At 32.6% G+C, this 27938-nt stretch overlaps 1 protein-coding gene across 21 annotated transcripts in view; it reads right to left on the bottom strand.

The window, feature by feature from the left end:
- The window catches only part of FOXP2 (forkhead box P2), a 629028-nt gene that overhangs the window by 46292 nt on the left and 554798 nt on the right, over positions 1–27938 (bottom strand). For 16 of the 21 annotated variants that reach the window (XM_060196449.1, XM_060196447.1, XM_060196450.1 and 13 more), the window contains 7 exons: positions 23539–23676; positions 22320–22499; positions 20595–20769; positions 12411–12624; positions 10631–10735; positions 2846–2933; positions 1167–1250 (listed from right to left, as the gene is read on the bottom strand). In XM_060196449.1, coding sequence (XP_060052432.1) covers positions 1167–1250; positions 2846–2933; positions 10631–10735; positions 12411–12624; positions 20595–20769; positions 22320–22499; positions 23539–23676 — 984 coding nt within the window. Of the gene's footprint in view, positions 1–1166; positions 1251–2845; positions 2934–10630; positions 10736–12410; positions 12625–20594; positions 20770–22319; positions 22500–23529; positions 23677–27938 lie in introns of all 21 variants that reach the window. The other 5 variants (XM_060196459.1, XM_060196463.1, XM_060196460.1 and 2 more) reach the window with 4 other exon arrangements.

The following is a 27938-nucleotide window of genomic DNA, read 5'->3' as shown; positions in this document are numbered from 1 at the left end:
TAAAAAAAAGAATCTTACTGAAAATAAGTCATAAATACAAGATAAAAAGATTCTCAAAAATTTATTTTTTTAAAACAGACATTTTAAAGTTAAAAAATACAACATGCCAGATTCAAGAAATATATTTCTCCTTTTTATGAGAAAACTTGTTTACAGTACTTTATAGTATAAGAGAAAACTTCAATATTTTAGCAGAAATACCATCACAGAGTTTAAATTGTCTTTACACACAAGTAGATTTTGCTTACTAATCTATGAGTAGTACCAGAAGAATAATTTAATATAGTCCACTTTTTATCTCCTCCCCTACTACAAAACCAAATGATGTTTTTGCCTAAATAAATGGAAGGAAATGCAAAGCTGGCAATCATTAATCATCAGGCTACATCGGGAACTTATTAAAAAGTATCCCCACAAACTTTCATTAAACTTGAGTTACCCTGTTGATTACACTAAGTTTCTGTGCAAACACTAGCTGAATAAGATAAAGTATATTCTTTTCAACAGTGTGTGCATTTGACTACATTATCAGACTGTGGATATATCTCATATATTTTTCAGTGAAACTGCAGCTTTTATTTTCTGTAATCACCCACTTTCCTTTGTCATAAGCTCTCTAAATTAACACAATGTGTACTGTGTAGGAAAGCGTATTCATATGTGAAATCATCTTAACTGAAATAACCAAAGAGATTGAGCAAAATTGGCTATAAAAATACTATGACATTTTGAACAAAATATTTGATAAAAATCTATTTATATGTATTTTTGATTGATATAAGTCCTCTTTGGCATATAGCATACCTTTCTATTTGTGATTTGTACTGTTACTGCTTTTCAGGTTGCTTGAAGTGGGTTTCCTTTTAATATCTGCAAACCTATCAGAGAAAGTTATTCTCTCTGTCTGCAGTCTCAAGGCAGTGATTTGTGCACTGATAGGTGTACTTTGTTTAGTGTCACCCATGGTGTAGATTGGATAGATTTTGTAAAAGATAGCATTACTTTAAAAGAAACATACAATTTGACAAGTGATTGCATTTTACCTTCATTTTATTGCCATATTTTTCATCACACTCATTGTTTTCTAACTGTCACTAAATTGTTCATTTTCTTAGTCTGCTACATCAGCAGAGCTATTTACTGTTTATAAAGCAATATGCACTTACAGGTTTGGGAGATGGTTTGGGCTCTGAGGGTCGCATGTGCAAGTGGGTCATCATTGCTTGAAGACGTTCTCGTTCTTTAGAAAGCTGTTAAGAAAGAGTGAGATCAGAAGCATTTTAGAAATGACTGATACAGCTATTTTATTGCAGTGATACATCTTATCATTGAGCTTGTCTCAGAGTAATGATTGCTGCATATAAAAGTCTGTGTCAGTAGGAACTTATCTGGAGGAAATGCAACTTTAGCTATGGAAAGGGAAAAACTTTTATAGCTTTCTTTATGTTAAAAGGTCAGAGAAAACAAATAACACTTCATCTTTTTGTCAATAAGAGAATTGAGGTCACAGTTGCTTCGACAGTAACAAGTTACTGAAACCATAAATTAGAAGGCCCATGGTGTCTCTTTAAAGTCCTGTGGACACTGTTAGCAATGGACTAGTGCCAACAGCTGTGAAGGGGTGAAGGGTTCTCAAAGCGAAGTGCCTGCCAGGATTGTCTACACACTTCATGCATTCCCACTGAGGTCCAGTTAGTGCCCCCTGCAATCTGCCATCATCAATCTAATTCAATAGAGTGACAGAGACCAGGCAGTGTGAAATGCTGAACTCTGGCATGGAGTCGGCATCTACACTTGCACTGGGTCTCATTACAACTGACGGACCTTACTTTTCCATCAGACAGACACAGCAGAAGAAGAAGAAGAAGAAAAAAAAAAAAGGACATAATTGCTCACACGGCAGACTATATCATCAGCTAAACTCTTATGTTTTAGTTGGTCTTTTATAAATGGAAAATAAGTCTACAAATAGCTTCTTAAACAATACCAGTGACAGTTTTTTAATGTTCTTGATTATAAGTCAAAATAAAATAGCTTTGGTTGCATTCTGGAAAAGGCCATAGTATTATGAAATTTAAAATAACTGAAACTTATTAAAATGTGAAAAATTATATGTTTAATTAAATGAAGCAAAGTTACAGATTTGATTCAGAAAAAAATAATCTCTAAGATGAAATATTAGAGGAAGACTTAAAGGGTTAGCAAAACACACATAATATTATAACAATGATATTTAAGGTTATATAATTATTTTCTGATCAGTTATATGAGTTCTAGATAGTTTAGCTAGATTTGACTTCAGTTTCAAAAGAAAACATTTAGCTTAAATTATCACAGTTCATACAGCAGTTTTGTGATATCATAAATGATTTACTATTATTGCAGCAGAGACAGTATTATCAAGTTTTGTAAGTTCATTAAATAAAATACACTTGAGGTGAAAGGAGTAGTTTTTTTCAGGGCATTATATTACAGGAATAATATTGTCAAGATATTTTGCTCCAGAGTAAAATGTGGAAAAATGTCAAAATGAACTAATGTAAAAAAACTGTCTTCACAATAAAATAACTGGGGATTTGGTCCAATCTTTACTATGGAAAACACATATTTGACTTCTGGAGGATACTCTAAATGTATGTGATGTTTAAAAGTCACATAATTATAAGTGATAAGTATGTTAAACTATAGCAATCCACCCTGAATTATCATAGTCATGATTATAAGTAATCTAAAATACCATGTATCTCTATTAGTCTTCCATTAAAAGACTCAGAATTCCTCCATTACTCAATTTAACATACCAGAAATCTTAGAAGGGAGTCCATTAAGTGAGCATTTGACAAACCTGTATTTCTAATTGTTGTACCACCTGCATTTGCACACGACACTGGGCAGTGCTGCGGTCGTCCAATGCATGTTCGTTGTTAAGGTGCCTAAATAAATACAAAACGGAATGTTAAGCAGTGGTATATGTTCCATTTAAAAAGCATTAAACTGAAGTTTTACTTTCTTCTGTGGTGGGAAAAGTAACTTGAAACAATATGAAAAGTTAAATATTCTTACATGTTTATTAAATATTATTATGTAATATAGAAACCCTTTAAATGTCAGAAAATGATATTATGACTAGGCTTATTGGTCATTACAAAAATATTTCCTCAAATTATTTATAAAATAACAGTAATAGTAGATATCACTAGATGTGTTTCATATACTCATATAATTTCTTTCAAGGGCACCTTATATACATCTGAACCAAAAGTATTCTAAAAAGAACAAAGGTAATCTCTATTCAATTTCTGTTAAAATAGTTTGTGGTTCCTATAGTGGTATTCAGTAAGGGATGTTTTGTTTTACCATAATTTACCAGCATGTGGTGTAAATTATGTAAAGGTGATGAATTATTATCCTATGGAAATATCAATGCTTATGGTCACTTTCTGTTACTAATAAATAAAGTGCATTGAAGATTCTGATAAACAGAATGACTGACATTTCATATTTAGTGTCCTATTAAGGAGACATCATTCTAAAGTTATACAAAAGATTTAAAGACAGCATCATTATTTTATTTTAATCACAGATATGCATTAGTTTGTTATCATTATTACTTTGATTATGGGATGTATAGAAAGCTCTCATTGATGAATGATGTGTTAATACACTTAGATAATAGCATTTTCAATAAAAATAAAACTGTTCAATAGAATGTAATTTGTAATAGATAATTTATTTTCTGCTTCCTAAAAAAATCAAGTAATTGACTATCCTTTAGTATGCCTGTTTTACCAATGGGTCATTTAAGGTAGCAATTTAAGAAATGTATGTATCAGTGCATATAATATGAACAAAATTAACTAAGACTCTGTGTGTGTGGACTCAGGTATCATCTAGAATGTTATACTTGTCTATACAGCTTAGTATAGTCTTATATATACTAAGCAGATATACTCTGTGCCTATTGATTATTTATATTTCTTGCAATTAATAATGGAGCCAGGAAAATATATGCATAAATATATATATACATATACATATACACATATATATAATATGTATGGAGAACTAAAAATTGTGTTTCTAAGAAAAATAAAATTTATATATAAACTTATTTACTAGTATATTAAGATATGGCAGTTAGAGACCTTTGCTCCATTCTGCCCTATACCTTGATAAATTAAATCAGTTCATTCCAACACCTCCTTACTGATTATAACAACAAAACCTTCATATATCTTGGCACAGTTGTCATTCTTGGTTGAAGAGAGACCCATGGATAAAATAGTGAGGCGTATCAGGTCAAGCTTGAGGTGTATGATAAGAGTGCAGGGCACTTCCACTATACCTGTCTGCTCTAAGCTCAGCTTTGTTCATCTCTGCTATAAACCTATCTGTAACGAGGACTTAAAATTCACTCATGCTTTCTAGAAAGGGAGTATTGGATGTAAAATAAGCCAGAGACTAGATTAGATGTAAAGTGTCACTAATTCCTGATTAACAAGACCTTTAAAAAGTGTTTGTCAGGTTTCTCCACAATTTTAATGAACAATGAGATAAACTTTTATGAGTATAATAGAATAGTTGGATGCATTATTAAAACTTAATACTGATGTACTTTCTTAATATTTTCCCTTGTAATGTCAAGGAGCACACCTATTATTCCACAATGTGTCTAAAATGATGGATGTTTTAAAAAAATACTCTACTAGTGCACAAAGATTAGGATATGAATGAAGCAAGATAAATATAATATAGAGCTCCACAAAAATATATTTATATACCATTTACTTTTGCATCAAGTCATTTTCTAAAGAAGATTTTTACACTTATTTACTTCCTAGTGGTAATCATAATCCTATATTTAAATAACTAAAAAAAAGTACAAAATGTTTGCATTATATACTTGGGTCTTAGAGACCTATTCAATTTATCTATGCAGCTTTTATTAGAATAGAGACTGTAGACTACAATAATAGTCAATGAGGTTTTGTCTTGATTGAATTTTTCAGTGAAACACAAAAGAACCTTGCCATTAAAATAGTCCTTTATTCTCCTGTATGAAGGCGAAAGGTTTTTAAAGTGTTGTGATGTTCAGTAATGAGCCTCTATCTAAATTATCATTGGTGACAAACTCACAAAGCACTTTTCGAGGACACATAGTTATGAAATGCCAGAGCTGCCACTTTCTTTCCTGTAATTATAGGCTAGCTTGCAGCCCTTCAATGATCATTTATAGAACAGCCTCCAGTGGATTACTGAGAACTTGAAAAACACATACATACCTCTGCCACATCTCCCTTCTCCTTTCCTCGCTATTGTTTACCAGTGATATGTAAAATAATAGTGCCTATTCACTCCCTCTACTTAATTATGCCAATCAAAGTACAGAAATAGTGTCGGATGTAAATACAATGCAATAAGACTAAATAAACAGGCTGGCTATTAACATTAAATTATGAATTTACCTATTTATGACTATTTTGTGCCCAAATTATTCTCTTTTATGTTTTTATAACTATCTCAGGTACTACATATTGCTCTTCTAAAATTCTCTATGATTTATAAATCAAGAATGAGATAATACTGAAAAATGAGAGGATTGGTGGATTTTCTCAGTCAGTGCCTAATTGCTGTTTCAAAATGCATATGCAAAGGAACATTTCATTAATCATTTAATCATGTCCCTTGCAGGAAGTTGGAACTAATGTTGCAAATACTCTTTTCATATGAATGCTCCATAATACTATCTTATGCATTTGATATATTGCCTATGTCATAAATTATAGTTGCTTCAAAAGGACCAGGTGGGGTTGTTATCCCTGAAGATGCTTGTTACAAAACCTTTATTAAGTTTCTTTCTTTTACTTATTGCTAGTTCTATTTCACAGCTTCATACTAGCCAACAATAATACTCTTTCTGATGGCAAAGGTCTGTAAATTACCCATGCAATCACTAACACCATTTCACAGGCCTGTTCTATTTCTACTGGTCTGCTAACAAGGCGATTACACACAAATTACTGAATGCCTATGAAATATTTAAATGCATTCTACTCTACTATGCATTAATAAGAGCAAAGCAAGCTCTGGAATTCTGGTTAGCTCCAGTCCCTAATGTCCCCTAATGAGCCTCTTACCGAGACTGCAGTTCAAACAGAGAGGTGAAGAAAAAACGCAAAGGGTGCCTTCAGAAAGGCAGCACTGAACAAACATTGTGTGAGCCAGTTCTAATTTATGGGTCACTTTATAGGTATATTGATTTTTGTTTTCAAAATGGAATAAATGATGTGGTCGACTAACGTTCTTTCAAAGCTGCATTGAATCCGTGTGCTAGGTAGATAGTGTGAACTAGAAAAAAACATAAATAGACAGTCAAATTCTTTCTAAAAACAATTAGGCAAGCATTTCAGGAAGACAAAAAGTAGGAAGGATTTATCCAATTTATTTAATGCACAATTCGCTTTAATGAAGCTTTTAAGATTATGAATGCATGTGGTAACTTTAATTATATATACTCCAGATTAGCAATTCATTTTTAGTCTCTAGATTTTTCAGATTGGGTTAAAGTTATATAGCATTTTATAAGCTAAAAAGGAATCAGATTTAAATCCAAGTATGTCAGAGACTGTTTTAACAAAATGTTTCACTTGCATATCACTGGTATTTGATTTATTTTGCATCAAGCTTTTATGTTTAAACACTGACAGGAGTTTAAATACAAAATGTTAGCTGTCACTTTTCATTTAGCTGATTATGTGAGATGCCTTAGTTTTGAGAGATGGGGGGACTGTCACCAAAAGAAACAACATTCTGACAAGTTCAAAGAATGCCTTCTTGAGGTCATAATTTTGTAGCCATGCTGCCTAGTCAAAGACAAAGAAATAGAGAATACATACTAAGTGAGAGCATAATTATTAGAGTAGCCAGCTTCAAGAAAAAAGATAATTTTTCATTAAACAAACTGTTTCCACTACCTTTCAGATTATTCTCTATTCAGTGTCAAGTTTTAAAAATTATAATAATCTTAATTTACTGATTTTCATCAGCCTATTACTCTTTTAAACACTGCTATTTTTATGGACACTGTCCATTCTGTCTTTCCTCAAGGAAAGTACACTCCTCTGCTGACATCTATACACGCAGGTTCAAGAACTCTTGTCTGCTAACTGCAATGTTATATTGCAAACCCTTTTGGCTTGAGCTCTAAAAGTCAATCCATCTACATTCAAGCTGACTTAGGTCCATTGGAATGATAATTAATTTTGCAGAACAAACTACACTAAAGTTTTGTCAGATGTTATTACACTAACATTTATAAGATAGTAACTAAGAGCCAGTATTAAATGCTTTTAGTGACCTAGGGAGATCCTAAATTTGTGGTCAGAAAAATGGTTAGCTTCTGTCAACACCTACTTAATAGTAAGATTTAAAATTTAAAAAAGTCTAAATGCCTTTTAGTCTGGCCTTTCCTCATATTTAATATCTATGTCTTCATTTTTGATGTTGCAAATAACAATTTCTAATTTTACTCACTTTTATGAGAGGAAGGTCAGAGTACCACTCAGCTCTGACATATTGTGTGCCTAGGACTCACCTATGATTCCTGCATTTTACTGCTCAACAATCTCTCCAGACTCTTAGTTTTTTTTCAATTCAACAACAAAAAATCCTTAATTTATTATTAAATAATATGTAAATAAATATATATACTTACATATTACATATGTAATCAACTATCCTCTAGTGTTTAGTGTTTTTTCATTGGGGAGCTAGACAAAAAAACAGAGGCATTCTACCAAGTTTGTTTGGTAATGTGAGAAAGGGAATTTAAAACACTGTATTTTCTATTATATTTTGATTATCATGTGTAGGCTAAATTTAAAAGCAAAGGAAATAGATGGTCTCCTATGACAGTAAAGCTCAAGATATACACTATTGTTTCCATTGAATTTTGGAAATCAAGATGCCACAATAGTGCATTTTTATATGCTTATAATAAACAGTGGATGTAAAATTTCACAACAGTGGGTGAAAATAGAACACTAAGAACTAAGAGCTTTTCATAGCTTTTTTACTTGTCTAACACTCCCCTCCCCCTACAAGGCTCTCTATTCTTTCCATTATTACAAAAGAAAAACAATGGGTGCCTGCTGGTGGTGTACCTGGTTGAACCCACATATTACAATGTTTAAGGGTTCAGGTTGCAGCCCCCAGTCCCCACCTGCAGGGGGAAAGCTTTGCAAGTGGTGAAGCAATGTTTCAGGTGTCTCTCTGTCTCTCTCCCTTTCTATCCAATAAATAAATAAATAAATAAATAAAGATTTAAAATAATAAAAAAGAGAAAGTGTCTACTCGCCAAGAAAATTGCATGCCCTTTGCATTTCACTTTCAACATTGATAGTAAATTTTTTTCTGTGTAAATTAAATTAAATTAAATTAATAAATTATTTCTCAAAAAATTTCCCATGTTTTAAGAAAAAGTCAACGCCAGTATGAAAGTGTGTCTGAGTAAAATTGCCTTTTAGTCCAGTACACTGGTATTAGCTCTGTTAATAGGATTTATCACAGATCTTTGAGTTAGAGAATCTAATGCATATCATAACAAAAATGGACTAAAAGGAAGGCCTTAAAATCTACTGTCATTAGTTCTGCCATGCCTATAAAGTTAATGGTTTGGAAAAAAGGTCAGTCTTTGGAACCAAAGTTGATATTTAATTGAAAGGAAATGTCTTTTTAATTGTAAGTTCTCTAGTTTTTTTTTTCTTTTTTTTTTTTTTTAGCTAGCACAATTAAAAAAAAAAAGAGGTTACACTGAGGACTCATCTTCATCTTATTGTTAGTAATAAAAATATACAAATATTTAAATTGATTAAAACTCTCCTTTCCAGAAAGGAAATTGTACTGAAATAAAGATATCTATAGCTGGTGTATTGCACCAAAGTAAAAGACAGCGTGGTGGGGAGGAGGGTTCAGGTCCTGGAATGTGAAGGCAGAGGAGGACCTAGTTAAATTGTTATGTAGAAAAGTGGGAAATGTTATGCATGTACAAACTATTGTATTTTACTGTCAACTATGAACCATTAATCCCTCAATGAAAATTTTTAAGATACCTATATATTTCTTGAGTGAGTCCTTGCACTTTGCATAATGTGCACTTAACACGCTGCACTACCACCCGACTAAAAGATATCTATATATTTCTTATGCATTTATTTTGAATTTTGCCAGAGAGAAAAACTTCAACTTTAAGCCGAAAAAATAAATAAATAAAAGGATGACCGGTCTAGTCTAATAGCTTGAGTGACCATATGTAAGAATTACTGGTCCTCTAAAATTCTTAATGATAAATAATGATGACATATTGATTAAATATTAATAAATTCAAGTGAATAGATGTAAAATTCAGTATTAAAAGAATTTCTGATAATATTTTTGTTAGATTGGAAAATTTCAGCCAACATTAGCCGTGTTCTTTGCTTAGAACAGTGTAATACATTTTATACTCAACGAAATGCTAGCTCACAATTGTTGGTGCAATATGGATTCAAAGTTTCTCTTAAGAACATTTAGAAAAGCACAAAGAATATATGATGCAATTTTTTAATTGGTTAGAAATGAGAACATGTTAAAAAGTATTGTGGAAGACACTGTAATTCAGTTATAAAGTGATTATGATGCCAACTACTTATGCCTTGTTGTTAAGGTGCTTTTGCTCTACACCCTGTAGTCTACCATTTGTAAACACATCTTTTTGATGTTTCTGCCAACATCCTGGCAACAAAGCAGTGCAATTTCAAATGAGCTAATTAACTTAATTGTTGATGAAGCATGAAACAGTTCATTCACCCTGTTAGCTGCTCCATGACAACATAAGAGTCTCAGTCTGTGAAGTTACTCATCTCCATAAACCTATCTGTAGTTCCCTGTTTATAGCTCCTGTACACTGGAATAATATCTGGAAAACATTGCATAAAAGCTACATGTTTTTATCTGAAAAGAACTTCTTAAGAATAAAAATGATTACTGTAAGGAAAAAAATTAAGAATACACAGGTCATATTTTAAGCTTAGAAGCCACATAACCTACCACATGAACATTTATCATGCATTTTCTTTATGGTTCAAAAAGCAAATATAACAATGTGAATGAAATATAGTCATTTTTAAAAATTTATTTACTATCAACTTTAATTTTTAAAATATTGACATGTGTAAGTATATATATTTAATACAATTATTCAAGGTAATATGGTGTCTGCATTAAAAAACTTAGTTATATTTTAAAAGCTATAAGTCATATAATATATATTATAGTCCCTACATATTTTTTAGTTTTTAATAAAAAACTTGAATTTTAAGTGAATCTCTGAAAACATGCCACCCAATTATTAATGATAGTCTATTAGCATTTTTCAAGTGGTCAAAAACTCTTTAATGACTTATAAAATCTTTTCAAGAAAAGATTGAAAAGTTAATCATCTTTGCTAACTCACTTGTTGTACTACATATAAAATAGTGTTATTTATAAAAGCCTTTTATTTTTCTGTTTCAGCTTCTTTGTTTATTTACAACAATGTGCCTGAAGCAACCACATATTTCACTTCCTTCCCTAAAGGAAAAAAAAAACCTACTTTAAAAACTGTCCAAAATCTTCACAAATGCTTTCACAGCCTGGCCATTTGCAAACTCCATGGCCGTAGAGAGTGTGAGAGGCCCCAGTCTCCTCATGTGACGAGCTGTAGCAAAAGAACTGGCGTCAGATTCATCTCAAAAAGTCATAATCGTTGCAGGCTGCTAGTGCCTGTCAGGTTACGATCAGTGACAAACAGGTCAAAACAGGTCAATTCTGCTCAGAGCAGTCAGAAAAATTTAATCGTTCTATTGAATAGTTCAACTGCCAAGGCTAGATGATGTTCCAATTAGGGGAGAAATAGAGCCAAAGATGACTGTTAATAAAGGATGAAAAACTAAGAGGACTGTATAATACCATATGCTAATCCTGCCATATGACCTTAATGTAACATTTACCTCTAAATAAAAAATATATGTATTCATATATGGTCAACTGAAAAAATAAAAATTGAATTTTTAAGAAAGTAACTAAATAGTTGCTGTAAGGTTTTTGAAAAGCTCTTGTAAAATAGGATACAAATGATTAGGTTCATTTAAATTGTTTCATATTTATTCATGAACCATATATATTTTCACTAGTTCCAGTTGATAACAAAAATTCTGTTTTGGAACACAACTCATTATCCATATATTTCTACAATTACAAAAGACTAGTAATTGAGTACTGTACCAGAGACAGAAATTCAACAGAAACTAAATAACTTATAAAATACATAATCATCAAATCAATCTCAATTAAAACAACAATATGAAAGCATTCAGAGGCATACTGCTTTATAATAATAAAAGCCAATAAGACAACTTTTTATGATATTCAAATGGCATTTTCTGGGCCTAAGTGGTGGTGTATCTAGTTAAGTGCACATGTTACCATCTAAGGACCAGAGTTTTAGCTCCTGGTCCGCACCTATGTGTGTCTGGTTGGGAGTGGGTTGGTGTGGGAAAGCTTCACAAGTAGTATAGCAGTACTGAAGGTGTGTCTCTTTCTCTTTCCCTAATTATCCTTTCAACCTCAGCTTCTCTTTGTTTCTCCCCAATAAATAAATAAAGGGAATATTAAAAATAATAATTAAAAAAATAAAAATATTTTCCATGATAAGTAATATTTCATATAAATTAATTTAGGGCCAAGTGGTGGCAACCTTGTTAAATGTACATATCACCATGCACAAAGACCCTTTCAAGGACCCAGGCTAGAGCGCCTGCTCCCTACCTGCAGGAGGGTATGCTTCATTAACAGTAAAGCAGGTCTGCAGCTATCTTTTTCTCTCCCTCCTTTTCTCCCCCTGCCCTATCAATTTCTCTGTCCTACTGAATGAAAGAAAGAAAGAAATGGCCATGAGTAGCGGTGAACTCATAATGCAGGCACTCAACCTCAGTGGAAACCCTGGAGGCCAAATAAGAATAATAGTAATAATAAAAATAATAATAGTAACAAAAATTTGATTAACTACCCATATAATTAGTAGTTTTAACTAAATGGATTAAAGTATATACCTGGGAACTCTTTTTTAGTTTTTATACAACTAAAATAAAAGTTGAAAATTATCTACCATAGTGTACTCAATGTTGGAAACAAGTCAAACTACTGACATTTGAGCTGGGTTTTGTTGTTGTTGTTGTTAAGACAAATAATATATTCAAATAATCTAAAGGCTTATACTTAGTTTGTTGTTCTACGCATTTACTCCTGCTATATATAAAACATTATTTTTCTTTTAGGAATGATTTAAGTAATATTTCGTAAAGATAAAGACAGTAAAATTTGATGAGATTTACCTGTCTCGCCTTGAATTTAGAACTGAAGACTGTCCATTCACTATGGAATGATGGGTTATTGGTGGTGATGCTTTGGAAGTGGTGGAGGAGGTAGTCGAGGAGGAATTGTTAGTAGTGAGGTCTAGCCCTCCATGTTTAACACCATTGTCTTCCATACTGTGAACTCCAGTCACTTCTTTCCATAACTGCTGAATCTCAGCAGGACTTAAGCCAGCTATAAGATGAAAGAAAGCCCCACTAACATAACAATATAGAGGTCATAATAATGAACTTAATTATAATTGAATTAAAGTAAACAATTAAAGCAATACTATATACAATGATTATTTTATACCATCAACACCACTGCTTTTCTCTTGAATAGTTGTTTATTCACTAAAGACCACCTATTATATAGATAGCACTGCGAATAATAATACTGGAAATCATATCAATAATTAATGGCAAAGCACTAGAAGACTATATGAAACACAGTTAGACATTTAACAGATTTTACTTGTGAGCAGTATTAAGATTGTGTTGTTCTTATTGATACTATTTGTTTTAGATAGTGGCAGAGAAAGTGTGAAAGAACACAGTACCAAAGCTTCCTTCAGTGTGGTAGGGGCTGGGCTCAGACCTAGGTTGCATACATGCAAAGCATCACACTATCCCCATCAACTATGTTGCTGGTCCAGTATTAAGATTTTAATCAGTTATGAAGCAAAAGAGAACTGATTTAGAAATAAGATGAAAGAAAGGAGGAAGAAAGGGGACACAAATAATCACAGGGAAAACCAGTCAACATTCAGTTCAAAGGACAAAAGGATTTGAAAGTTATCTAATTATTTTGATATTTTTCATGAGACAAGTAGATGAAGTAAATGAATTTCTTTCTCAGGTTCCAAATAGACTGATGCGCTTACCTACATGGGTCAAATGTGTAGATATTAAAATTTGTTACTTCATTTTGTGACTAGTAGCATAATTAATTAAATATAAAAATTTCCTCTGGCCCAGATTACACATAATTACCCAATTTATATATGAATGAAAATATAAAAGTTGGGTACAATTCTTTAGCTTTTAACTACATTCAGAAAAAAGGAACTTAGAGACTACTGCTTACAACATTATAAAACCTTTGCCATGCATTGTGTCTTCATATTATTTACATGTCTCAGTGGAGTTTGTATTTTATTATAACCAATTTGCAAATAAATAAACAAAGTTAGCACTATGACCTAAGGCACAAACCTGACACATGGAAAAAGCTTATTTAAATCCAAGCAGTTTGAATGAATGTTTTAACTCTTAAAATACCATATTAAGAAGTAAAAACTAGTAAAGGCATACAAGGGGAAAAATAGTTGCAATTATACTGCTACACATTTATTATCTTTTGGTACTTTATGAACTCCTTTTTGCATTCATAATTTCAGCCTCAACTGAAGTTCTGAAGTTAGGAATCATTAAATTTTACAAATGAAGGCTGAGAAAGATTAAAAATGTTACCCCAAATCAAAAATTTCATAAATAATGGACAGAGTTCAAACTCTGTGGTTACAAATTGTATGTTCTTTATTGCTGTGCTCATCTGAAATATCTAATATTAGAATGAAAGTGCTAATCAAATTATTCTTTCCTTGTTATAAGATCATGTGTCAACACTGATCAGTAGATATATATGTGGGTTAAATGGGATGGTAGAGGCAAAGGATACTGAGGAGAGATAACAGAATATGATCAGGAAAGTTCTCTCACCCCTATCTCTGTATAAGAGGAAAAATTATTGATCTAAAAGTAGTGGTAAGTAATATGAGTATTCACCATTCCAAGCATAACTTCTGATCAAATTATTCATCACACTGGTAACCTTAAATTGATACTCTTATCACAATGTCATACAGACAATTTTACTTTGAGCTATCATTTTGGTGATTCTGGCCCCTCAAGATTTTAAGACACAGCCTATGACTAAAGAAGAAAAAAAGGACTCAGACTTCCCAAGTTATTTAAAAAACAAAACAAAACTATATTTCTACAAAAAAAAGAAGGTTCTTGCTAAGGAAAGGAATTTATTGTAAAAAAAGCTTTTTTTTTTTTCCCCCTCCAGGGTTATAGCTGGAGCTTGGTGGTGGCACTACAATCCACTGATCCTGGAAGCCATTTTATTCAATAGGAAAGAGAAAAATTGAAAGGGGGGGTGGGAATAGAGAGGAAGAAAGACACTTACAGACCTACTTCATTGCTTGTGAAGTGTCCCTGCTGTAGGTGGGGAATGTGAGGCTCAAACCTGGGTCCTTCAGAGGGACTCTGTGCATGGTGACATAAGCGCTTAACCGGTGAGTCATGGACCATGCGGCACTGCCCAGCCCCCAAGAAGCAATATCTCTTTAAATATCATTGATTCTTTTTTTCTTTGTATTATCTTTATCTATTTATTTATTGGATAGAGACAGCCAGAAATCAAGAGGTAAGGGGGTGATAAAGAGGAAGAGAGACAGAGGACACCTGCAACACTGTTTCACCACTCACAAAAATTTTGCCCTGCAGGTGAGGAACAGGGGCTTGAACCCAGGACCTTGGGCATTATAACATGTATGCTCAACCAGGTGCACCACCACCTGGCCCCCATTAATTCTTTTTTTTCCTTTTATTGGGGGATTAATGTTTTATATTCAACAGTAAATACAATAATTTGTACATGCATAATATTTCTCGGTTTTCCACATAATAATACAACCCCCACTAGGTCCTCTATCATCCTTTTCCAGGACCTGTATTCTCCCCCCTCACCCACTCCACATTAACTCTTTAATTCTAGCTTAATCCTATGATTCTGTAACTTTTAAGATATAATATTTTGTTATGTCTCTGTATGTGTCAGATGTCCTAATAGCAGAAATCCTTTTTGTTATCGCATCAATATGTCTTCTGCATCAGACTCTAACCATCTTGCTAGCTATCTTATGCTTCATTATCTGCTCTTGCTTGAACAACTACTATACATGCTTATCCTCTTGTTTTCACCTTGTCTTTAATCATTTACTCTTCATATCTCAGTCAAAATTTGTATATTTCAGTGTAATTAAGTCATGATACTTCCTTGGCAAAGCCTACAATAGTTTTTATAAACACTTAGAAAAAGCAAGAAAAGAAAACCCTCCTTGTAATGACCTGTTAGGTACTAGCATTTATTTTCTGATGCTCTGACCTCACCCCTCACTCTTCCTCCACTTCATTCTGTTATACAAATCTTCTGAGACTTCTGGAATGCCTCTTACATTTGCATATTTGCACCCTTTGCAGCATCTGCTCTGGCAGTTCCCACAGCCCAAGTCACAGTGGTTCTACATCTCCCCACAGCTTCCTCTCTCCCTTCATTCAAATAAAGGTCAAATTCTGAGAGGTCTTTGACCACATTGTCAACCTCTGTTCTTTTTTATCTTGCCTTCTATAGTTCTCTATGACCTCATCCCTTTTCAGTTTTCTTTAGAACATTTATCAGACTCTGCAACAATATCTTTTGTTTATTTTTCTTCTTATCATGAATTTCCCCATCATAATTCTAGGACTAGAAATCTCTTTTTAAATTTTTTCTATCATTTTATTAGGGGGGTTGGTTTGAGAACTTCTTATGTCTAGAAACAGTGCCTGGTATATGCTTAATTAGTACTTGTTGATTCAATTGATAACAGATTCACACAGTTCTCAAAAAACTCTTGATGTCCATATGGAATTTCTATAGCTATTAAATGACATGATATGTATGAACATTGATATCCTGTACGGCCAATGTGTAAAGACTTATAAATAGTACTAGCTGATTCTAAAAGATTGAACAGCTAATAACATTTTATATGTTGGTTAAAAACTTTTAGATGTCTTGAGACTATACCAGTTAAAGATGTTATTAATAATTTAGTTTTTGGATTCTATTAATAATTTAGTTAAAGTAAGTATCTCCTTACCTTTTTAAAATAAATTTCCATTACATTATTTATTTGCATTGAGAATTCGTGGTATCATCCCACTATCACAATAATAATGTAACAGTTCTAGACAATAAACATCTGATGAGTAAATAACCTATTCACTATCTAAATAATGATTCTTCATTAAATGAAGGCGAAAATGGTTTTTACATTTAAAAAGATTACTTTATTAGAAAGATACTGAGACCTGAGCATCACTCTGTCATATGTGGATATGGGATTAAAACAAGGGTATCACATATTCAAAGAGTGTGCTGTGCCTCCTGAGTCACCTTTCCAACTACAGTATGATTTTTATAAAAATAAATGATATTTGTTAAATATTATATATTATAGGAAAATAATAAGTGAGGTCAAAATGTTTTCTGTTAGCAGAAATGGTTCACAAAAAATACGTACATATTAGAATTACTTGAGGGGTATTTTAAAACTTTCAGTGCTCTAATTATAGCCCAAATCAAGTAAATTATAATTTCTGGAGATAGAAATTCAGCATTAGTAGTTTTTGAAGTTCCATAAATGATTTCCAATGCATAGGTTATCTTAAGGCATTTTTTTTTTTAAACTTTATTTATGTGATAGAACACAGAGACATCCAGAGGGAGGGATATAGAAAGGGAGAGAGACAACTGCAGCATGGCCCCACCACTCGCGAAGCTTTCCCCCTGCAGGTGGGGGCCAGGGGCTTGAACCTGGGTCCTTATGCATGGTGATACATGCACTCAACCAGGTGTGCCACCGCCCAGCCCCCTTAAGGCATTTTTTTTCAATGTAAACAATCACATTTTTCATGAGAAGTTTTTATATTTATAAATTTCTTAGTTCTTTTAAGAAATATATTATATGTTATATATATTTGAAGTTTTGTATATTTGTAAGAAATGTTATTTCTTGGGTAGTAATATAAAGTACAGTATTTCTTAAGCAGCATTTATGAAACAATACTATCCTAAGTGCTGTTAATCTAAGAAGTCTGGGATATCTATTTTGAAGACTTAATGATTTCCATTCACTGATGACATACCAAGCTGAGAATACTATTGACTTATATTTGAATAGGAACAACTTTAACCAGGAAGATCAATACCCATCTGTAAAATATACATTTCAAATAATTGAGCACCAAATAAACATTTTGTTCAAATACTGATACTCACAAATTATTATCGGAGTAATAATACTTTGCACAGTTACCTGTGAATGCTGTAAATTTATGTTTGAAATTAATATTAAGATTAAATGCAAAGGAAGTAGATATTTGGGTAGAATTGAGGCTAATGGCAAGCACCACTAACAGAGAAGGAGAACATCTGGGATGTGGGAATATGTTTGGTATTAAAAATTCCTATAATGCTTTTCATTATGAAAAATTTCAAAAGCTATACTTTTTAATTTTCATATTTTATTACAAAATAAAAATTTCTTGGTTTTCCTTATCATAAAATAGTATGATATAAAGGTGACATTCTGTTTTGAGTTCTCAATTAGTTTACTAGTTTCACAAAACTAATCTTTTCAACATTCTTAATAACTTCCCATGCATTTAATCTTAATATTAATTTCATACATAAATTTACAGCATTCACAGGTAATTGTGCAAAGTATTATTACTCCAATAATAATAATGTACATTAAACATCAACTCAGTCATAAAAGTTTCGGCACATAAAACTCTAATGGAGAATTTCCTTCTAAAGTACAAATCTTAGAATTAACTGGTACTTAAAAAGAAAAACTGAGGGAGTCGGGCGGTAGCACAGTGGGTTAAGCGCATGTGGCACAAAGCAGCAAGGACGGGCTTAAGGATCCAGGGTCGAACCCCAGGCTCCCCACCTGCAGGGGAGTTGCTTCACAGGCGGTGAAACAAGTCTGCAGGTGTTTGTCTTTTTCTCCCCCTCTCTTTCTTCCCCTCCTTTCTCAATTTCTCTCTGTCCTATTCAACAGTGACAACATCAATAATAATAACTACAACAATAAAACAAGGGCAACAAAAGGAAATAAATAAATAAATGTTAAAATAAATAAATAAATAAATAAAAAAGAAATCCTATATGGTAACAATAATTCTGCATAACATGCACTATTCATGTTGCTGTTGCTCTTAACCTGGTTACATATAATGGTGTTAACAGCAAACACATAATCACTGATAAAACATAAAATCAAAGTTCCAGAAGTCATGTTGACAAAGGAATTGGGGGGGGGGGCAGGCTGTGGTGCACCTGGTTAAGAATACACACTACAGTGCACAAGAACCCAGGTTCAAGCCCCTGGTCCCACCTGCAGGGGGAAAACTTCACAAGTGGTTAAGCAAGGCTGCAGGTTTCTTTCTTTCTGTTCTTTCCCTCTCTGCATCTCCCCCTCCTCTCTCAATTTCTCTGTCTCTATCCAATAATAAAAAAATAAAATTCTTAAAAAATTTTAAAAAAACAAAGGGATTGGAAAATTTAGATTTCTATAGCAGAGAATGAAGTCACATAACTGATTTTAATTCAATAAGGAGGCCAAAGACAAACTTCAGCACATTCCTAACTCAGGATAAAGGACATAATACTTTTTTTTCAAAATCTCTTATTTTCTGTATTATTCACTGGTTCTCTAACTGGAAGATCATCTAGTTCTAATAGTGGTGGTAGAATTACTAGCATCCCTCCTTATTCTTACAGGTTGGTAACACAATATTATGTTTTATATGGTTTTCATAAAACATAAAGGAGATAGTTTTCAACATATAAATTTAAGTCTGTGTGGTTAAAGTAAACCTGTGACTATGTAGTGGGGTACACTAACATCTATTTTATATACAAAAAAAATTAAAATTTAAAGTGTACATACAATAATTTTCTATTTCTAGTCCCTTACTTTATTTATTCCTTTGACTTCAAATTGTATTTATTTTCCTAAGAACTATATGTTGTGAATAGAACATTTATTTCTATGGTGACACTATAGAGTTTATTCTAATTTTCTTTGGAATACTTCAGAAAAGACCACTTATTTCCTTGTTTTTCTGCACTACTTAAACTTTTACCTTTCTTACTTTTCTAGGAATGATTCAATCAGGGTGAATCAGCAGGTCAGGTGTCAAGTAAAAGAGGGAACTATGGGAAAAAATAAGCCAAAGAGATAGTAATTTGATAAAGGGAAATGGTTATTGCAGTTTTTATTTTATTTTTTTAATTTCATGTGACACAAGACAATAATTATGTATATTTAAAGACTTTTTTAAATTTTATTTTGTCATATTTAACTGTTTCAACTTGTCAGTGTATCCAAGTCATCAAATTTTTAACATACAGTTAAAACTTCTATAGTATGAGCTTTCCTTTAAAAGTTAAAATTAACAAATTAAATTTTAGCTAGATCAAAGTTCATTCCAACAAAACTCAAATGAGAATTAGAATACACTGTTACAAAGTTTAAATATATAATAACTTTACATGAATCAAGAATTTCAGCATCAAGGACTCATTCTGTAAACCTTTTTTTTTCATTTTCATTTACCTCTTTTTGCTATTTCCCAAATCTTGAGTTAAATAAGAATAGATGGAATTATGTTACTGTACTGCATTACTAAAATGTATCCCAAATTTTCTTTTTAGAAAAATAAAATAAAAATTCTAATTAGAGCTTTTCACAATTCCTGCACAGATATTGTTTTAAAGGATACAGTATCAAAATGATAGACTCCCATAGTACAAGATGGGGTTCCAAAAAAAGCCTTTCTTGGAGTAAATTCTCTAGAGATGAAGTCTCTCTTTCATATGAATGAGTTTCAGCATAACATTTAAGAATATCTCTTTAAGGTGAGTGCTCTAGGAATGGGCTCCATGAACTTAGATCTTTTTGTTGTCATTTTTCCCCCAAAATTCAAACAACTTACTTGGAGTATTTGAAGAGTTTTTTAGCCTCCCTACTAATTCAATTCCCTGGAGATCTTCATATTTGCATTGTGCTTCTTTTATAAATTATTTTCTGCTATATGTAAATACACATTTACTATCTACCAAAACATTTGAAAGCAGTTATACCATTCACCTGAAAATAGTGTGTAATAAAAGTTCTGAATTCTAAGAAAATTGGTCATAAAATATGTCAGTAGTAAAGTTGAAGGTCATAAACACAACAATTCTCTTAAACTATAGAGGCCATGAAATGGTAAAAAGTGGGAATCAGAAATGAAGCCTGCAATGAATTTTGTTTGTACCTTGAGGCAATGATTGGACAGGAAGTGTTGCCTGGCCAGGTGGAATGGAGATGAGTCCCTGACGCTGAAGACTGAGCAGATGCTGCTGCTGCTGGAGTTGTTGCATCTGGAGAAGCTGCTGCTGGAAGACAAGCTGCTGGGCTGCCAACTGCTGCTGTTGCTGCTGCTGTTGCTGCTGGTGTCAGAAAAGATGATCCAATAAACAGCAGAGAACATGTTCTATACAAGCTGCTCTTATACAGAGAAATGCACACTATTTATCTCGCCGTGGTTTTTTGGATTTCAGTGACCATCTCATGGTTAAAGTTCAAGGACAGAATATAAACAAAATCTACATTTTCTTCTCAAATATATTACATGACAATGGAGAATTGTCTGAATTGATAGAGTACAGAACAAAGTGTGTAGAAAAAAAAACTCTCTATATAAAAATATCTACATATGCCTATCTATGCATATCTATCAAAGGTCCAGACTTTAAAAATTTGTCATACTGCAGGTTAAGTTTATACTAAAAAAGTAACTTTATATAGTCAACTTCAACAACAGGTTTTTTTTTTTCCCAATTGAGTTGTTTGATTTGCAGAGGTCCATGACGATGGTGGTCTCTAGTGATCTGTTAGTAAACTGGTATGAAGCCTTCACAGGACAGGCCTGTTACTTTGTCTTCCTCTCCTCTCTTGTTGGAATATATTAGAGGTAAAATTATCTTCAAGGCAAAAAAAAAGTGCCCTTATTATAAGGAAAAGTCTAACTTCCAGTTTTGTGAGGCATTACAAGACAAACCAGAGTTCTTTAGACTCGGGAGGGTGTGAGTAGGCAGTCACACTTCAGAGAAAGACAAGCTGCTGTGGAAGACCTTTCCTTTTTAGTTTGGGGAAAAGAGAAACTTCTGATGCGCTCACTGGAAAACAGACTGCATAATGGAGCAAGTCATGTGGATTGCCCAAAGCCTCCGGAGAAATAAGGGAGCAATTTCTATTCTGTAGTTGATGGCTGTCTGAAATTCTATTCGCAAATCCAAACAGAAACAAAGCCTCAGGAGGTCAAAACTGTTTCCTGTACGTTTGCATAATGGGCAGCTTGAAGACAACGGCTCTGATACCTGCTGATCAATTTAACTACTTCAACATGTTTTGTTTGTATTATGTTTATATTTGATGCAGTTTGCTGACAAGTGCAAGCTAGGCCTGAGAAGCCAGCTTGTCAGTTTGATTTATGAGCATATCAAACTGTAACTTTCTACTAGCCACTCCAACCTACAGTAGCAGTTCATTAATCAGGGGCCCATGACTTTGAAATCTGTGCTCAAGCAGTTTCTCCCCTAGCCCCCCTACCCACAACAATAACCTAAATGTGCATGCATGTTCTCTGAGCTGCACCACTGAGAAAAATAAGGTTCCCTCACCAACTTAGATTCTCCATGAATACAAGATAATCACTACTTTGTCTGTCACACAACTTTCTCTTTGTACACTGTAATTCATTAGCAAACATTAGAAAATGAAAATGGCAGCATTGGACTGTAACTCTTAAGTCTCATGCTACAAAAAGAGGAGAGCAGGAGAGTTGTAATGTTACTATTAATAAGCTCAGTAAAAAGTGTATAATAATGCATTTTTGACAGCAAGAGCCTTGTGATAGGAAGATCTAAGACAGCTTCTCCTCTCAAAAACTGCTCCCAACCTCACACTTAACATGTCAATGGAGCCCACCAGATCCTACCTCTTTTGCTTGTTTCCCAGGATGCTGCTGCTGCTGCTGCTGTTGCTGTTGTTGCTGCTGTTGTTGCTGCTGTTGCTGCTGCTGCTGCTGCTGCTGTTGCTGCTGCTGCTGTTGCTGCTGCTGCAAAAGCTGAAGATGTAACTGCTCTTGCTGTTTCTTGTAAAACTCTTGTAGTTGTTGCTGAATAAACCATTTTGACTTTAATAAATAAGGGTAAAAGTTTCATGTATTATAAATCTCCTAAACTCTTCTAAACTGGCATATGGTAAAATATCCATTAAGAGTCACCTCACAAGAACAACAAAAATGTGCATTGGATTTAAGAAGTTTGATCTACATACATTTTTTTCCCATGGCAGCTCTGAAACTTTCCAATCCAGAATCCAAAAAATCCTAAACAAAAGGGTATAGAAAATCTGTATTCTGAAGGGCCAGAGCCAAACTGATACCCTAAATTATTACATATGGAGTTCTTGTAGCATATAAAATAGATTATATGCTATAATTTATATAAATATATTTGTATAGCTTCCTAAAATGAAATTGCTTACTTTGGGGGAGAAAAGTTTAATTTATCAGCTGTTCAGAAGAATGTCAGATGTTTGAGTTATTGGACTGAGTCATCGTTATAGAAGATAGCAAAATAATTTTAATATATAAGAACACAGGTAAATTATACTATTTTCTCTATGCTAAGTCAATTTTTAATGTAAAGTTAACTTTATATACACTTGACTCCAGGAATGTACATGCTAGGAACATTTGTTATTTTAAAAAGATACAATTAGTTTGTAGCTTAGATACTTAGCTTTATTCTGAGTAGATAATTCTTTTTAAACACTACATTTTGGAATGAAAACTTTGTGGTATTATGATATATCGTGTAACGAACTGGTCAGTTCACCTTTTATATAAAGGGTAGTTAGGTTAGGAGTTTTGAAGGCAACCAATAAGTTTTATTCTTGTTGATAATTCTTCAAAACAAGTGTGCCTATGCACTTGAATTTTTAAATACTGATTTATTCCATAGTGAAATTACACTCTCTTTTCTCTTATTCTAAGACTTAATAAATTTAAAAAGTCTAAGGGATCCAAGATGCTTTTATGTGCTAGCATGCTGAAAAAAATGTTCCTTCCAATGGAGAACAGATATATACCTTTGGTGCTATCAAGAGCTTCAGCGCCATGTTAGAAGACCAAAGCAGGTAACCCACATTACCTGCTGCAGCATAACTGCCTGTTGCTGCTGGAGAAGGGCTTGGAGCTGCTGAGGAGATAGGACTTGCTGCTGAAGGATTTGCTGCATTTGCTGAGGGGTGATCACCTGGGGAGTCATCATGGCCACCGACACAGGCACCTTGACGGGGAGAGAAAGAGAAAGGGTGATCAAAATCATGTCTGTTAACTTCCCTCATAGCTATGTGTCATCTATAAGTTACTTGACAATGACATGTAACAATTATCTAACAATATTTGTTATATTAATAATAATGGTAAATTTTCACAGCACTTAGACACTAACTTTGCAGAGCCATCAGACTTCATCAGTTCCATGGGTATACGTATGTTACTTTTCTACTGTTTATTGGGGGTTAATGGTTTACAGTACAGTTGTTGAGATATGAGTATAATTTCTCAGCCACATCTTTTATGTTCTACACCTCCCTTGTGTTATGTTGTGTGAGCTTTGACCAATATAGTAAAAAATAAACACTCATTATTTCATAATTGATAGTCTCATCAATGTCACTGTACTATAAAAGAAGTCTGCTGAAATGGTATAACTGTGTGATTAAGAAAAATGATGATTAAATAATCAGAAAATAATAGAAGTATTTGTTATCAAATCTAGTAAAATATATGAGAAATGTACTTATATAATCTATATTTTCAAGTTTATATTTGTATATATAGCAGTAAATATATATAGTAGCACACATTATGACATAAATATATACAGTAAGTATTATACATATTTTAATATAAACAGAAAAGTTACATTCCTTTTTAAAAAACAGTAATCATAGCATAGCATTTTAGTTTCTCTGAACAATTTATTTCAAGCTAATTAAACTTACACTGGGAAGCACAGAAATTTAAAGATTACCTAAAGGTTATTCATTAAGCTAGAAAAAGATATGTTTTACTTAAAAGTTCTTTTCTACTATTTCTTCTCTGTTCAAAGTTTTGAGGATTATAGTAAAAAAAAGAGATGAAGAAAGGTAAAAGGAGGAGAGTGATGTAAGGAAAAATAAACAGTAAAGAAAGATAGGGAGAAAATCCTAGAAAAGAGAAAAAGACAGAAAGACAAATGCAGAAAAGACAGAAAAAGGATGGCAAGATAGGTAAAGAAGGAAAACTCATACAAAAATCTTGCTTGGGTTCAAGCTCAGTGCAGAGGCTAGAGAAGGTGAGTCAGGGGGCTCTGTCTCATTGTCATATGACATTACTTGTACTCACCACCAGGTAGTCAACTTGTCAAGTTTTCAAGCTTTGAAAAAGCAATCATTTCTTTTCTTTGGAAAAAATATTTACTTTTATTATAAAGAGAAGCGACTAATACTGCTTCATAAAAAACTAACAGGACAATGTGTCTTTGAAAACAGAACATCTACAAATACTGTTCACAATTTATCTTCCTAGTCACTATTAATGCAGTTTAAACTTTTTAAGTTTGGCATTTTGTGCTCTAAAGAAAATGATAATGAAAAAAAGTTAGAAAAATGTAAGAAAGAAAGAATATATTACTTAACTCTCTAAAAAATTTTCTTTATATTTATATTGTGAAAAATGTTTTTTTTACTCCAATTGATTTAACAAATATAAATTAGATGTAATTTTGTGACATGAGGAGAATCATGTTATAACAGAAAAGGATTCACTGTATTTCAGAAATAGTTTTGGATTTTTTTAGAACATATGATATAGAGATTAGTTTATATAGAGAGACAGATACAAATTTTTAAGAGCAAGTGGCCTGCGATGCACTCTTTCTCTGGTCCTGAGGCCACTTTTTCATTCAGAGAGAGACAGAAAGTGTAACCACAGCACCAAAGTTCCCTCCATGCACACCTTCCACCTGGTGAGTTATCACTCATGTATAAGGATTACTTCATTTGAAATTATCACAATAAAGAAATTCTATAATATGTGCTATAAAGTTAATTTACCAATGGGGTATCCATGTGTTTAGTTCTTTAAAAACGTCATGGTGAGTTTACTTTATCATTCTTTCTTTGGTAAAATTCCAATTAGAATAGTCAGTTTGATAAGATCTATCTATAAATGCTTTTTTTCTCTCAATGACTGACATTGTTTCCAAATAAAAATAAACCATAGTAAAAATAAGAAAGACCGTTTGTACAGATAATTACATATATTTAGATAAGTACATGTAGGTATACATATATCTTCTATAAACTCAAAGTAATGACAAACTTGCTACATCTTTCACCAAACAGCTTTCTACTACTTTTATGTATGATTGAAAACAAATACATTTTATAATAAAAGTTTAATAAATGGAGACATGTCATAATATATTCCAAGTGTAAAGTAAGATTTTAATTTATATTGTAATATGACTCTATAAGCTGTTACTATTGTGGCTAATTTGGCATGTAGACACATTTAATCAAGTTTTCTACTTTTTTATCTTTAACATTCATTAGCCCTTTCACTATGGGTAGATGAATTATTTTTTAGCACTTAGTTTAAGTGGCATATTACCTTTATCTCTCTTTTATCACTTTTGTTATTGTCCTGCTGCATTTCTTTGCTACTAACAGTTATATTAGGAATTCAGTGATGAAGATGAATAATGGTAAACTCAGTACATTAATGTTTTTGGAGACTATGCTACTTTATCAATAGCAATGAGCAAAATCAGCATTAGAGTTTTTTAAAGAAATGAGACAAATGGGAAAAATGAAAAACATTACTTGTTATCCTAGAATAGGTAGGTGATAACCTTGAATTTTTTGTAATAGAATGTGTATATTAAACCTCTAAGTTTGCCCCCAAAGAAAAGGTACGACAGTTACTAAGACATTGCAAACAGAAATAACTCCCTTCCAATGAATTTTTAGAACCATTTAAGAGAAGAATTATGAAAAATGGACAAAACATATTGTGTGATATGTATATCATGTATTTATAACCTAGTTCCGCTAGAGCATTTCTGAATGTGTTGGGTTTGCATACTAAGCGTGTCACTTAATTAAACATCCTAATTATGTGTGGGTGGTTGGAAAGGTTCTTAGAATAGTGTCAGTCCAAATCTTTCTTCAACTGTGAATTGGAAAAAAAAACAGTCACAACTTGTAGAAGAAATTTATAGCGTAAACATCATTTCCTTGTTAACAGTGCCTACCAACTACTAGTTCATAGATTCCTTCCTTTGCTTAAAATTTGAAGACAAAGAAAATGCCCACCTCTAAGTCTTGATACTCTATTAAGATTAACTTGGTACTCTATTACGATTAACTATTTAATCATAAAAGCAAACCTGTGTCTTCATGTTATATATCTATTTCCATCTTAGTGGACTATTGGTAGAAAATATTATATTGCACATTCTTTGATATTTTTTTCTACTCATTTTTTCCCTCTATAACCATCTATCGCTAAACTTTATTTTAACATAAGAAACTATTGTATTGCACTGCCAGTCATGGTCCAAATCCAAGCCCTGGTTATATGTATAATGTCTATCATCATAATAGTCTTTCAAAAGCTTCCTAATTTTATGGTATTATAAAAAACTGAAAATGAATTGAGTGGTATTTGTAAGCTTTTCATCAAGTACTGAGAGGAGTATTTAAAGAGATCTTGGATGGCCAGTGCATATTGCTATTTAATGCAATCTTTGAGCAGCAGGAAATTGTGTGACAGGAACAACAGAAATAATGGCACAGTGAAATGAGAGACACTGCAATTTCTTTAAATCATGCTTTATCACTACTTAGTCACTACTATAGTTTAAAACAGTAGTTTTTATGTACATTCATTTAATTACTTTGATAAAGCAGAGTGTTTTCTGTTTTGGAAAGCAGAATTTCTCTAACTTCTCTCAGTTATATGCAAATATTTCCAAAGAGACAATCACCTTTTCTTCGTACTTTTGGTAAAAATGAGACTGCTGATATAGGCATGCAGTTATAGAGATTATGAAGAGGTGATAATAATATGCTACAGCATATGTTTAAAGGCTAAAAATGCAACTTCTAATCTCACTCTGGCTAATCAAACTGCTCAGATTATTTTACATACATCTCTGGTTTAGGCCTTGACATGCCCTTGTTTTTCTTTCTTCTCAAAGCTAAAGTTCCTCTCTTTGATTAGCTGAAACATTTGCATGGTCACTACACATTTTTCATTTTATAAATCATTATGCATTAGCAGTCTTGATCGCCTAGCTTGACTAATCCTGACGAACTGAAATCACAGCTGAAGGTCAAACTCCATCCCACTGCACATTCATATTCAAACAAATCTGCACCATTGTTCATTAGGCTCCTAAAATCATTGGAAAGAAGTTACTGAACACCTTACACTTATTCCTTATTTTTTCCAAACTTAACTTACAGACCATTAATACTTTAACAATTTCTAAGAGCA

Source organism: Erinaceus europaeus, chromosome 8 (assembly GCF_950295315.1).
Source record: "Erinaceus europaeus chromosome 8, mEriEur2.1, whole genome shotgun sequence".
NCBI classification, from domain to species: Eukaryota; Metazoa; Chordata; class Mammalia; order Eulipotyphla; family Erinaceidae; genus Erinaceus; species Erinaceus europaeus.
Note: the sequence above shows the minus strand (reverse complement) of the source record. Positions and strands in the feature narration are given on the sequence as shown.